This window comes from Psammomys obesus, unplaced genomic scaffold, assembly GCF_907164565.1.
Source record: "Psammomys obesus unplaced genomic scaffold, mPsaObe1.curated_primary_1811, whole genome shotgun sequence".
NCBI classification, from domain to species: domain Eukaryota; kingdom Metazoa; phylum Chordata; class Mammalia; order Rodentia; family Muridae; genus Psammomys; species Psammomys obesus.
The window spans coordinates 9,876,758-9,888,930 of NW_026585504.1; the positions used below are offsets into that span (position 1 = coordinate 9,876,758).

At 39.7% G+C, this 12,173-nt stretch overlaps 1 protein-coding gene across 1 annotated transcript in view; it reads left to right on the top strand.

Moving 5' to 3' along the window:
* The window catches only part of Atp8b4 (ATPase phospholipid transporting 8B4 (putative)), a 175,449-nt gene that overhangs the window by 118,758 nt on the left and 44,518 nt on the right, over positions 1-12,173 (top strand). Inside the window, exons 14-15 of the mRNA XM_055601660.1 lie at positions 1,611-1,776; positions 7,341-7,529. Coding sequence (XP_055457635.1) covers positions 1,611-1,776; positions 7,341-7,529 — 355 coding nt within the window. The remainder of the gene's footprint in view (positions 1-1,610; positions 1,777-7,340; positions 7,530-12,173) is intronic.

Sequence of the window (12,173 nt, forward strand, 5' to 3'; positions counted from 1 at the left end):
ACGGTTTTATAGGTATTCCAAGCTCTACAGTAATGGGGGGGTGTGTGTGCTGAAGGTGTGGCTGCTGCCTCTAGGCAGAGCGTAGCTTGAGCCCTGTAGCTCCTGTAAATACTGCATCAGTGAGTGAATAAAACCATGCTAAGGGAGAAGGGAGCATGCTGCCCAATGCATTATATTTTTTTTCATCCCACAAATGGACATACTGAAACTTTTGGCCAAGAGTACATGAAAATCAGTACCCCCCCCCCCAAAAAAAAACAACTAAGGATAAAATACAAAGGGATTCTGGGTATGATGGAGGTGTTGTACTTCAATGTCTCTGTGAGATGCACATGGATTCAGACCTTGGAGCCAAAGAAAATGAAGTTTAGCCACTGTGTGGAGCTCAAATGCTTTCATCTTTGGAAGGGATACAAAGTAGAAAGCAGATGTCATCAGCATGGATATGGGAATATAATGGAAAAGTGAAGGGCTAAAGTAATTTAATGGTTGTAGTGTCCTTATAACCTGAGAAGTTGAAGGATACAATCTGTTGTGAAGAGAAAAGGACATTTCATTACTTATAAGACTGTCATAAGGTTTCTAAAATTGAGATATAAGTGTCCCAAAGATAGGTCATGACTATATGAAGTCAACAAAAGTCCAAAAGATGCAGATCACGTTGGAGTTCTCAAGTGGAAAAAAGTACATGGCAAATGTGCTGTGTGACACTGTTCCTAAGGACACGAGAACAAATGCCTGCTTACTCCAGATATTGAGCCGATGACAGACCAAAGTAACCATGCCGCCAAAGTCCATCTTGGTGATCCAGTGAATTTTGCTGGGGCTCCTTATAGGAAATGGGTGAGAGGCTGTTCACAGGAGCAGAACGTCTCAGACAGCTGCGTCACGGCACACCTTAGTGTGGTGACAGCCCGCAAAAGCTGAAAACACGCACGGCCCGCAGGCCGTGCGGCAATTTGGAGGGTTCCATCCCAGGCCGCTCGGTTGGCCTGGGCCTTTCCGGGCAGCCTCGCTGGTTTCTGCCTCCTCCAGGCAGTGGTGCTGGTCTGAGAGTGTCCTTCAGGGCTTATAAAGGTCCTTATTGCTTATGTACTTGTGCATTTAGTTGGCTTCATGGACTTCCAGGAGCTGCTCTGAGTTGTTTATTCAGTGAGTGTAAGCGTCTTTCCTGCAGGATAAAATGTTTTAGCTCCCCTTTAACATCCTGTGTCTTTTTTTTAAAGGTTTATTTATTTACAATGTATATAGTTATCATTCTAGATGGTTGTGAGCCACCATATGGTTGTTGGGAACTGAACTCAGGACCTCTGGAAGAGGACCCAGTGTTCTTTACCCCTGAGCCATCTCTCCAGTCCCAACATCCTGTGTCTTAATAAACTTCCCTCCGAGATGGAAGGACTTAACTCTGCTATGCAAGAACATGTTTATGTATACCAGAATTTTTTTCATTTTTCAGACAATCTGAGGTGAATTAGCTGCTGCAGATTTTTAAATATTAAGACAGGTAATTGCAACCCTATGAAAAATGCAAAGGTAAAAAAATGAAAAGACAACGGATTATTGTTGGAAAAAGTTTGGTTTGGTTTGGTGGTGGTGTTCTCTTACAGAAAAAGGAGCCTGTGGACGTCTCGGGAAAATCTCAAACAGAAAGAAAATGCCATCTCTATGACAACAGTCTGATGAAATCCATCGAGCTGGGGGACCCCAAAGTGCATGAATTCCTTCGCTTACTTGCCCTCTGCCATACTGTGATGTCGGAGGAGAACAGTGCAGGTAAATGAACCCTGTTTGGGTAGTGATCCTTTTAAAAAAATATAACAAAGAGAAGTATTGGTTAATTGAAGGTTTTCTGAACTAAATGTAGAATATCCCAAACAAGATTTTCTTGTCTCCAGATTTTTATTTGTTTATATTCTGAATGCTTCTCATAAACAAGGAAATATTTTTATTTTTTAATCCATTTTATTTATGTGTGTGAGTATATTACCTGCATGTACGTTTGTATACCACTTGTTTATAGTGCCCGTGGCGGCTAGAAGAGGGTGTCTGATCACCTGGAATTGGAGCTACAGGCAGTTGTGAGCTGCTATTGTGGGTGCTGGGAATTGAACCTGGGTTCTCTGAAAGAGCATCTAGCGCTCTTGACCGCTGAATTGCTCCGGTGCCCATAAATACATTAAAGAAAAAGATACAATACCACTGGAAAGCTAAGACCCAGCCGTGTCCTTCAACGGGGGTGAAATGCTTCCTATGATTGAGCACCACATTGGCTGTGAAACTTTTAGTACCAGAACAAACAGGGAGGTACCGTTGAGTCACATAGCACATGTGCAATGGAATGAAGGTGACCACAGAGTGCGAATAGATCTACATCAAAACACTGTGATTACCATGTCAACCAAGGCCTTTTCGTGGTTATTTGGAGCCCAGGGTTTACAAAATACAACAAAACCATCTGGCTCACTTTACATTTGATGCAGGAGGCAATCAATGATGCCAGAGGGTCAGCTTCTTTCTTCAAAGTATAACAGTTTCACCTGTAAGTTTTGCTTCTTTTTGCTACCAAATATTAAGTTAAAATTACTACCCAAGGAAGTAATACATGCTGGATTAACCCATTCTTTAGATTTTAATTGCTTTGAAGATTTGCATAATTATATTTATGGCTTTAATTGATCTTTATAATATTAACACCACAAAGAATTATTATAACCCCTTCTGGGAATTGCCTTAAGGAAGTTTCTTTTATTTCTGCCTTTTGAGTTTATTTCATTTCCCAAACCCTATTTCATTTTAATAGCAGTCTGTTTTCTATTAATGTTATGATATTCTTTAGATCTCTTTGAGGATATTAATTATACTTAATTTGAAATTTGCTTTTGTTTTATCCAATATGTTGCATTTTATTGAGTATTCTCTCTCTCTGTCTCTTTCTCCCCTTCTCTTTCTCTGTGCCTCTTTCTCTCCCTCCAGACCTCCCTCTCTTTTGCTCTCCCTCCACCTCCCCCTTTTTTGCATCTAACTTTCATGTTTTTCCTCAAGTGTTTGGTGATTTATGGTTGTGTGTTCCTCTTTGTGTGAGAGAATCTCTTCTTGGTGACTGTCATTTGTTACTTATGGTCTGTTGCTCAAGTTTATATAAATGAGGCAGATCATGTAATTTGCCTTCTGGTTGTGGGGTCCTCTCTTCTGGAAGTCATGTCACCTAGGTTACTGTCTTGCTTTTCCAGAACTGGCGATAAGAGTTTTTCAGGGCTCTGATTAGAGGCAGACTTGCACACAAGTTCTCTTTCTTATTTCCCCTCCTACTCTATGCAAGTCTGACACTCCTACACTTATTCACCTCTGGTCTCTGGTTCCAGACTCAGATCTTGACCTTTCCTGAGGTGGCCTGAACACAATGTAGAAAAACGGTTTTAAGGGTGCATCCAAGGAAGAAGTATTGCTTCAGCCTGTCACTCAGAGGGAGCAAGCTGGACAAGGAGCACAGTGGTCCAGCAGCACTGAATGGAATTTTTCTATTGGTTTTACTAACAAGGCCTGCAAGATGCTGTTCTCATTTGTTGACTGAGTTTGGAGACTGTCTGGTGCTTTTCCTTACCTCTGCCTTCATTTTTGTCTGCAAATGTTTTATACTATGGTTTTCTCTCTATCTTTGTTTCTTTATTAATCAAACTGTCATTTTAATCTTTTAGATAGTTCTCAGATTTGTAGATTCATTTTTCAATTCCAGCATGCTACAACTCAGCGTATTGAAGCGCCCAGTTCTTCAGAGTACATGCATGCACATTGAGCGCACACAAACACACATTGAAGCTTGGTGGGATTTGACGGTTACAAATATCCCTGAAACAGTGATTGGATCAAGACAGAGAGGTTAATTCAGTTTCTACAAACCCTAGCCCAGCCACCGCTGCTAAGGCTTCTATCACTACAGATGAGTGTGTCCTCCTGTCCCCTGTACAAGCACAGTTGTATAGTATATACTCTGTGTCATCTTCTGTCACCAGTGCTGTTATCTGAGTTACTAGTTTCTCTTTTTATTAAGTGCATTCCCCCTTATGAACATGCCACAACCTCCTCCAGTGCTCTGTTAATGAAGTTAAGTCGTTCTAGCGTTTGTAAGCAAAGTTGTCACAAACACTTTTTATGTCTTCTAAAAATTATTTGTTAAAAAACTCGAGGGGGGCATATCTAATTACATGGGAATGGAAATTGCCAGCTCATAATACAAGGAAATGCTTAAACTTCTTAGGAAACTGTTCAGCTGCTTTCAAAAGACATTCATGTATAATTTTCTATTCCTGCTGAGCATGAGTGAGAACTCCGGTCACCTACACTCTTGCGGCTGGGTGGCGTCTCCTGCTACTTAAAAGAATTCTGAAGAAACAGGAGTCAGATATATGCATGTTTTCGATGGTTTCTAACTCTTGTCTCAAGACACTGAATTCCACGGACTTGGGTTATGTCTTTAGGAAATGTGGACTTGCTATCAAAGCTTTCATTGTGGGATTTGTGGCTGAGGTTCAAGCTAATCCCCACATGGGGTGGCACACACCTGTAATCCCAGCACTCAGGAGGCACAGGCAGGCAGATCTCTGTGAGTTCAAGTCCAGCCTGGTCTACAAAGTGAGTCCAGGACAGCCAAGGCAATACAGAGAAGCCCTGTCTAAAAAACAAACAAACAAACAAACAAACAAACAAACAAAAAACAAGCAAGCAAACAAACAGAAAACAAATAAACCAAGGAATGCCCCAAACTAAGCTTTTCTCTATCAATGTCACTTATAGAGAAGATGAGAGTTCAAATCTAACACTTGAATTTTTAATATTTAAAGTTCAGCTCCTGGCTGAGGCGACTGCTGCAAGTGTGCAGTATTTGGTTCATGGGGAAGTTATTTGAAAATGCTGTAAAAAAAAAAAAGAAAGAAAGAAAGAAAGAAAGAAAATGCTGTGTTTTCAGTCTCTGCCAGAGTGAAGCCTCGGAACAAGAGAGTGGAAAAATCCAAGTATTTTAGAGAGAGTTTTCTTTCTTTTCTTTTTCAGTAAATGACAGTAAAATAAATTTTAAAAATTTTAAACTTTTTTATTGCTTTATAATACCAAATTCAAAATTTGTTGAAGCTTGATAATTGCCTGGTATATGTTTGATTTTCATAAACATTTAATAAATGCTTGAAATGAATTTATATTATATAAGTTAGGGGTACTGTATTCTCATCATACACATTCAACAGTATTTTAATTATATTATTCAACCTTCCGGTTCTTTGTTTGTTTGCTTAGTGACAGACTGCTATTCTTTGTCCCAGGCTGCCCTCAAACTCATGGCAGTTCTCTGACCTTGGCCTTCTAAGTGCTAGAATTAAAGGTATGAGAAATCTTTTTTAATGGATTATTTTGACAACTTGATTTCTCAGCTAATCAAAATATGCCAAGAGCTCCCAATAGAACAGCACACCTGTATGCTGATATTTGTAGTTCTGCCAAAGCTTTCTGTCCTAAGGTCATGTGAGATAATATCTCAGACTTCTGTCGCCATTAAACCACGGCATGTGGCAGTCTACCCGGATCTCATCTCTCTCCAGGAGTCATTTTTGTCTTAGCGGTTACCGCGACTGCTCCTCCCTCATAGGCATTGGTGCACTTAGCTTTTGTTAGCTTTAATTTATCTCTTTGCCTACATTCTAGACACATCCCTTGTAAATGATAATTTTAACATTTAAACACTCAGCATAGACAAAGCAAAGACTAAAGGGAACATTCGGGCCATTTGTCTTTGTTGTCCCTACACTCAGTCTTAAATACCGAAAGCTCACTTGTTGATAACACTTAGAGCTCTTCGCAACCAACTTATTTTGTCTTATCTTTGTCCCACCTTTTCTTTCTTGGACTCTTTTTTTTTTTCTGTCTTTTTCATAGATTTAGTCCCTTTTAATTCTTCTGCTTTGAAAACAATGGACCTTTATTATTTTTGCAGTTAACGCTGGGTTTTAACACAGCAAACTCACAGAAGCCTAAGGCATCTTGTAAGTAAAACAAAGATCCTTTAATAGTTACCAACCCTGCTCTGACATCTGTGATGTTATCATCATAGTTTTCATCCTTTTAAAAACTCACAGGTGCTATTTTTATAACTATAGACAAGTTTGTGTGATTCATTCATATCTTTACCTTTTTTTTTTATATCCCTTAACATTTGTTTCTTTTATGTGGGGATGATATTTATTTATTTATTTTTATAAATCTCTACCTACTCCTGGTAAATTCTTGGCTTACCTTTGCTGGTACACTATGAGAGATTCTGAAGTAACTATTTCATCATTACTTCCTTTTCTTTTTTCATTTTTTGAGATAGAGGCTCTCTCTATATCCCTGACTAGGTTGGCATTTACTGTGTAGCCCAGGCTGACCTCAAACTCATGGAAATCTTTCTTCCTTTGCCTCTTATATGATTCATTTGTCCACTTGCTTATAAATGTATATTCAAGAATATATGGAGATAAATAAGGTTTTATTTTTCACAAGGAATCCATATTACACTCACTAATAGAAAAACCCATTACATAGCAATTTATCTTGAGCACTATAAACAGTAAATATGGATTTATCCATGCCTACATTTTCTGACTTATTTTTCAAAGATGATATAGTTTTATATAAATGGATTATTTTTATTTTAAGGTATTTTTTTAAGTCTTTCTGCATGTTTCATTCTTTCTCTTCTCAGCTCCATTCTAGCACTCACACTATTGAACAACAAGTCTTTAACATCTTGATTTGATTTGTTATATTTTGGTGGATTTTTATATATTTAGTATTATAAAATGATCATTAGTGACTTAGCAAAAAATAGGTCAGAGCATCTGCTTTCTCACTTCCTTGTTGTTTGATCTAAAATCCTCTAATTGTTGTTGTTTCTAATAACCTCTTTCACTTAGATCACCTCTTTCAGCCATAGGTACCAGCAGTATAAAAATGAAACTAATAATTTAAATAATCACTACTCTAAAGGCATCCTATGAGAATCAAATGAGTATCATATTGTGAAATTTTAGTTAGAATCTCTAGTCACTGAAAGTGACACTTTTATTGCAGTGGAGATACAGACAACTGGACACTTTGCTACAGGAGGGAAAGGGCTCCGTGGTGGTAAGCATGGAGACTTGTGGTATCCCAGAGCTTCAGATGATGGGCAAGTAGACAATATCTAAGTATAGGAACGTGTTTAGAGTTGACGCTGGCGTTGGTTGTTAAAAAAATGCATTGAAACTAGAATTGGAATTATGAACATGAATTATCACCTCAACACTGATGTTTGTCTCTTTCCCTTTTAGGACAACTGGTTTACCAAGTTCAATCACCCGATGAAGGAGCTCTAGTTACTGCTGCTAGAAAATTTGGGTTCATTTTTAAGTCTCGGACCCCAGAGACAATAACAGTAGAAGAACTGGGAACACCTGTTACTTATCAGTTACTTGCCTTTTTGGATTTCAACAACATCAGGAAAAGGATGTCTGTTGTAGGTATGTTTTTGATGCTTCTGTGGTTATACTGGTATTTTTCAAAGATAATTTGACTCTTGATTATGTACTACATTTTTGTAATTTTCTGAACTCTCATGATCTTCAACGTAGCCTCAAAAGTGTAATAATATGTGAATACAATTAAATATGAACTAATTTCCTGCCCCAAATTATTTGGAATTCTTTATCCAAAGTAACTGTAGCACATGCTATTATTTTTAATGTCCATTTTAAAGATAGCCAAGCTGAGATAGAGGAAAGTGGAGTGACTTGCTTGAGTTTAAAAGCTAGCAGCGTAGTGGAGAGTCAAACCCAGAAGTCTGAATGGAGGGCTGCTCCATTGCGGCTCAGGAGAGCTTCTGGCATGTGTGGCTTGTGCTGGCTGCTGTGGGCATCATCGGCCACTCTCACACATTCATCACTCAGCAGCATTGGCTGTTCTCATTATTTCTGTTTATCCCATTGTTGGAGATGATGGCTTATTTAGCGCCACATCACACCCATGCTTTTATAACCCATTGTTAACCTTTAGCACTGTTTCAGTGTCCTCAGGCTACTTACATGCCCCTTTCCTAATCCTCTTACATCTCTAAGTAGGTTTTTCTTTTTATCTTTAAAAATTATCTTTTTGCTTAGTTCTTTGAGAATTTTATATAATTCTTCTTCCCTCCCTACCCAACTCTGTGTCTTTTTTTTAACCTGTCAAGTCCAATTTGTACTGATCATATATTCATAGATATGTGGCCTTCCACTGGCGTGTGGTCAAGTTTTAGGGGCTACTTAAAGACTCTTCCTCTTCCAGAAGCTGGCAACTCAAATAGTTCCTAGGGAGCTTCGTGTCCACCCACTCTCCTGTCCCTGCGAAGATTTGGTCTGCCGTGAGCATGCACAGGTCTTCTGCAGCTGTCACAGCTGCTGAGTTCATACATGCTGCTGTCTTGAGGTCTTCACAAGACACTGTTTCCTGGTAGTTATCTACTGACTTTGGCTCTAGACTCTGCTGTCTCTTCTGGCTCTGGGTTCATCCCCCACAGTGAAAAACAAAGAGGCTCCTCTGCAAATAAAACTGGCCTCTTAACATCTTGGTAGTTCACTTTTTTCAGCACTTTCACGTCTTTTACACACTAGGATAATGGTTCCCTGCTCTTAGCTTCCATTAGAATAAGCTGGAAAACTATTAAAACACAGATCACTGGGCTTGGCCATTGGTTTGTGACTTAGTTCCTTGAAGGCAGAGGCCCCATGTTTGCATTTCTGATAAATTCTGAGTGATGCTGATGCACACCGCAGGGGACCAGAGATGGAGAAATGCTCCTCTAGACTAACATTTCCTTATGGTTAGTCATTTTCCATGGCTGTATTCAAGATGTTTCTCAAACCTGCATTGTTCTTTGATACTCTCTAACTTCAGTTTCTCGCGAATCCTGTGAACATATTTTTAAACCTTTCCCTTCCAATTGCATCCTAGAATTATTTGCAAACCTAGTGTCTACTAAACTACATCCCCCCCCCCCCCGTACAATTCTATTGTCCTTTCCTCTTAGTTACAGTACCATTGCCTCATTTTGGGGTCTTGTCGGTGCTTACTTGAATTACTGCAGTCTCTTCAAAATTGTCCTCATTAGAATAGCACTCTATGCTGGCAATAAGCTATTTCTTCTAAAGCACAGACTGAGCATGTCATCACCTGAAAAAAATGTTGGCTTCTCAGGGTTCACAGGATGAGCCCCTAGTGTGACTTGCACGGTCACATGAAAATGACACCAACTCTACTTTCTAAACTGTTTGCTCAAGCGTCACCACACCTCGCTCTTCTTGGGATGTGTCCTAGACTTTTACACCCTGTTTAGTTGTTGTTGTTTTAAATGTATACCTAGAACAATTATGTCTCCTAATTTCTTTTTGCTGAACACTTCTTCTCATCTGATAAAGTCCACTTTAAATGTCATTCGTTTTTCTTATTTTCCAAGTAACTATATCTCATGCTATTTCCCAGAATTCTTTGTTCACTACAACAGTGGGATTCCATCTCCTGGGGCTCATGGTTATGGCACCCTACAGGCTACGTGCTACTTGAGGTCAGGTAGCCTTATCTTCCTGCTTCCCAGGGCCAAGCACCAGACAGGCACAATATCTCTACAAATATTTGTTGAATGAAATTCTACCTAATACCTTATAACTTATGACCATCTCCGCATTAAATGAATTCCTACTATGGAAAATGTATATATGCATAATGGGAGGGTTTGAGGTCTTTTCTGGAACGTGGTACGGAGATTGTTCTGAGGCTGCTCATTTTAATAATTACATTTTTTCTGATAACAGGCCACAGGCAGCTCCCTCCAGTTAAGAAGCACACAGGCTGCTCTAGGTGTTGGCTCATTGTTGCATCAGTGGGAGCTGTCCTCTCTTTACCACCCCAAGGGAGGTGTGAATGGTCCTCATTTGGCTCAGAGTGGATTTCATTTTGCTCTGAGGGTGTTGACAAAAACCTAAGATTGTTAAATGGGGAGAAGTTTGGCTTTTGCTCAGCATTGGCCACCGTTACAGGCTATGGGGAATTCTCAGCTTAACCGCAGACATCAGATGTCTGCCTTAATGGATCCCATATGAGGAAGGGCAAGGTTTAGCACAAAGTGGGACTTTGACAAGCTTTATTTTTGGCTGCTTGGGTTTTAATCATTTTAATCAGGGGGGAAATTCAAGAGGTCCTCTGCTAGGGCAGAAACGCCTGTTTGAGTCTAAGCAGGAAGCAATCTCAGTATCCTGATCATCACCTGGCTTGTCCTATGGGAACAACATCATTGTGAGGGCTCTCACATTGCTGGTGCTGTCTTTCTCAGCCTCCTGCTGCCTTTGATTCCCTTTATTCCTCTTCTCCCATCTTCACTTTCTACCTTTTTGTTGGTTTGTTTGTTTGGGGTTCTGTCATCCATCAATTTAATAATGTGTAGTTCCAATACCAGGATGCTTGGATTTCATTTGGGAACAAGAGCTCCAGTTTAAGCCAGTGCTGTTTAAATAAAAGTTGATTTCTATAGTAGTTTCTTAAAGGGTGTAGAATCTACTGATTAGCAAATGCATGAATCTTATATCGTTATGGACGAACCCATTGCACTAATTTAGTACATAGAGGTCAGTAATTCAGTACATAAATAGACAAACAACAACAACAAACTATTGAATCGAGGAAGGTGGCAGATAGCTACTAAAGAATAAATCATAGCAGCTCTCAAAATTTGATGCGTGATGAAGAATTCTCAACTGTAAACTTTTAAAAGGTTATGAGTCTGATAGCTAGGTGTGGCACTTATCATAATTCTAGGGCATGGGAGGTTTAAGGGAAGCCTGGGCTATACAGTGAGCCCCCATCTCCTTCCCAACCAATCAAACTTTTATTAAAAGACTGCTATTTTTGACAATTACTTAAGATTTTTTTTTTTTTTTTTTTTTTACTAAAGAAAAGTGCTTAAATCAGTCAGCAGATTGTATTCTAGACTCCTCCTGGTTTGAATACTGCCCCCTCCCTGGGAATCTCTCAACCCTGGGTCTTGTCATAGTCTTTTGTAGCTGCATGACCTGGTGCATACAAATCTTATACCTTGGCCTGAATTGCCTAATCAGGGGGAAAGAGCTCATGGACACACAGCCCCTCCCAGCCTGTTTCCTACCTTCCCTTCACCCTATTAGCATTAAATGGATAGTAAAACATACTATATTCTCCTGCTTTGAGGCCTTCTATCATAAAGAACACTTTAAGTGGGAATCATGAAATGATCTTTGACTCAATTGATAAAACCTGTGAATGTGTGTGTTCAGACTATGAAGTGAAATTGTGGACTAGCGAGTTACCTCACATTGCTGGATCTCCTAGGAAGAAATATACAGTCTCACCATCCATCCATCCATCCATCCATCCATCCATCCATCCATCCATCATTCACTCAGGTTATTAAGTGCCACCCTGTGTGTCAAAATGTAAAGCCAAGCCTACAAGTTGGGCCAACTCTTAAGTGACCCAAAAGTAAGACTTGATAGAATATGCAGGTGAGAGTAGTAATACAGGAAGTCTAGTGAGGCCAGTCATTCCCAAACCTCAAGAACAAGTGAAAACAGCCCTACAAATAATAGACTTCCAGTGGGAGAAGGGTAGAAGAAGGGTATTTCTTTCAGTTCTGTGAGGTATGTTTGTAGCTATGATTGACCCAAGAATAAATTACTAAAATGAATGCACTTTCCCAAGCAACAAAAGTCATAAAAGAGTTGGGTGTGGTGGCACATGCCTTTAATCCCAGAACCCAGGGAGGCAGATCTCTGTGAGTTTGAGGCTAGCCTGGTATACAAAGTGAGTCCAGGATAGCCAAGACTACACAGAAAACCCCTGTCTTGAAAAACCAAAAACCAAAAACAAACAAACAAACAAACAAAACAAAACAAAAACAAAAAAACCAAACCAAACCAAACAAACAAGCAAAAAAACCAGCAGGACAACATCCTGAGGCTCCAGGAGTCAGGCAGATCCTTCTCTGATAGTCAGACAGACAGGGAGAGGGGCCATGACTAAGTTCTAAAGATAGCAGCTTTTCTCTCACACTCCTGTCCTGAGACAAAAGCCTGATAGTTTAATCAAAGGCCTCATTCTGT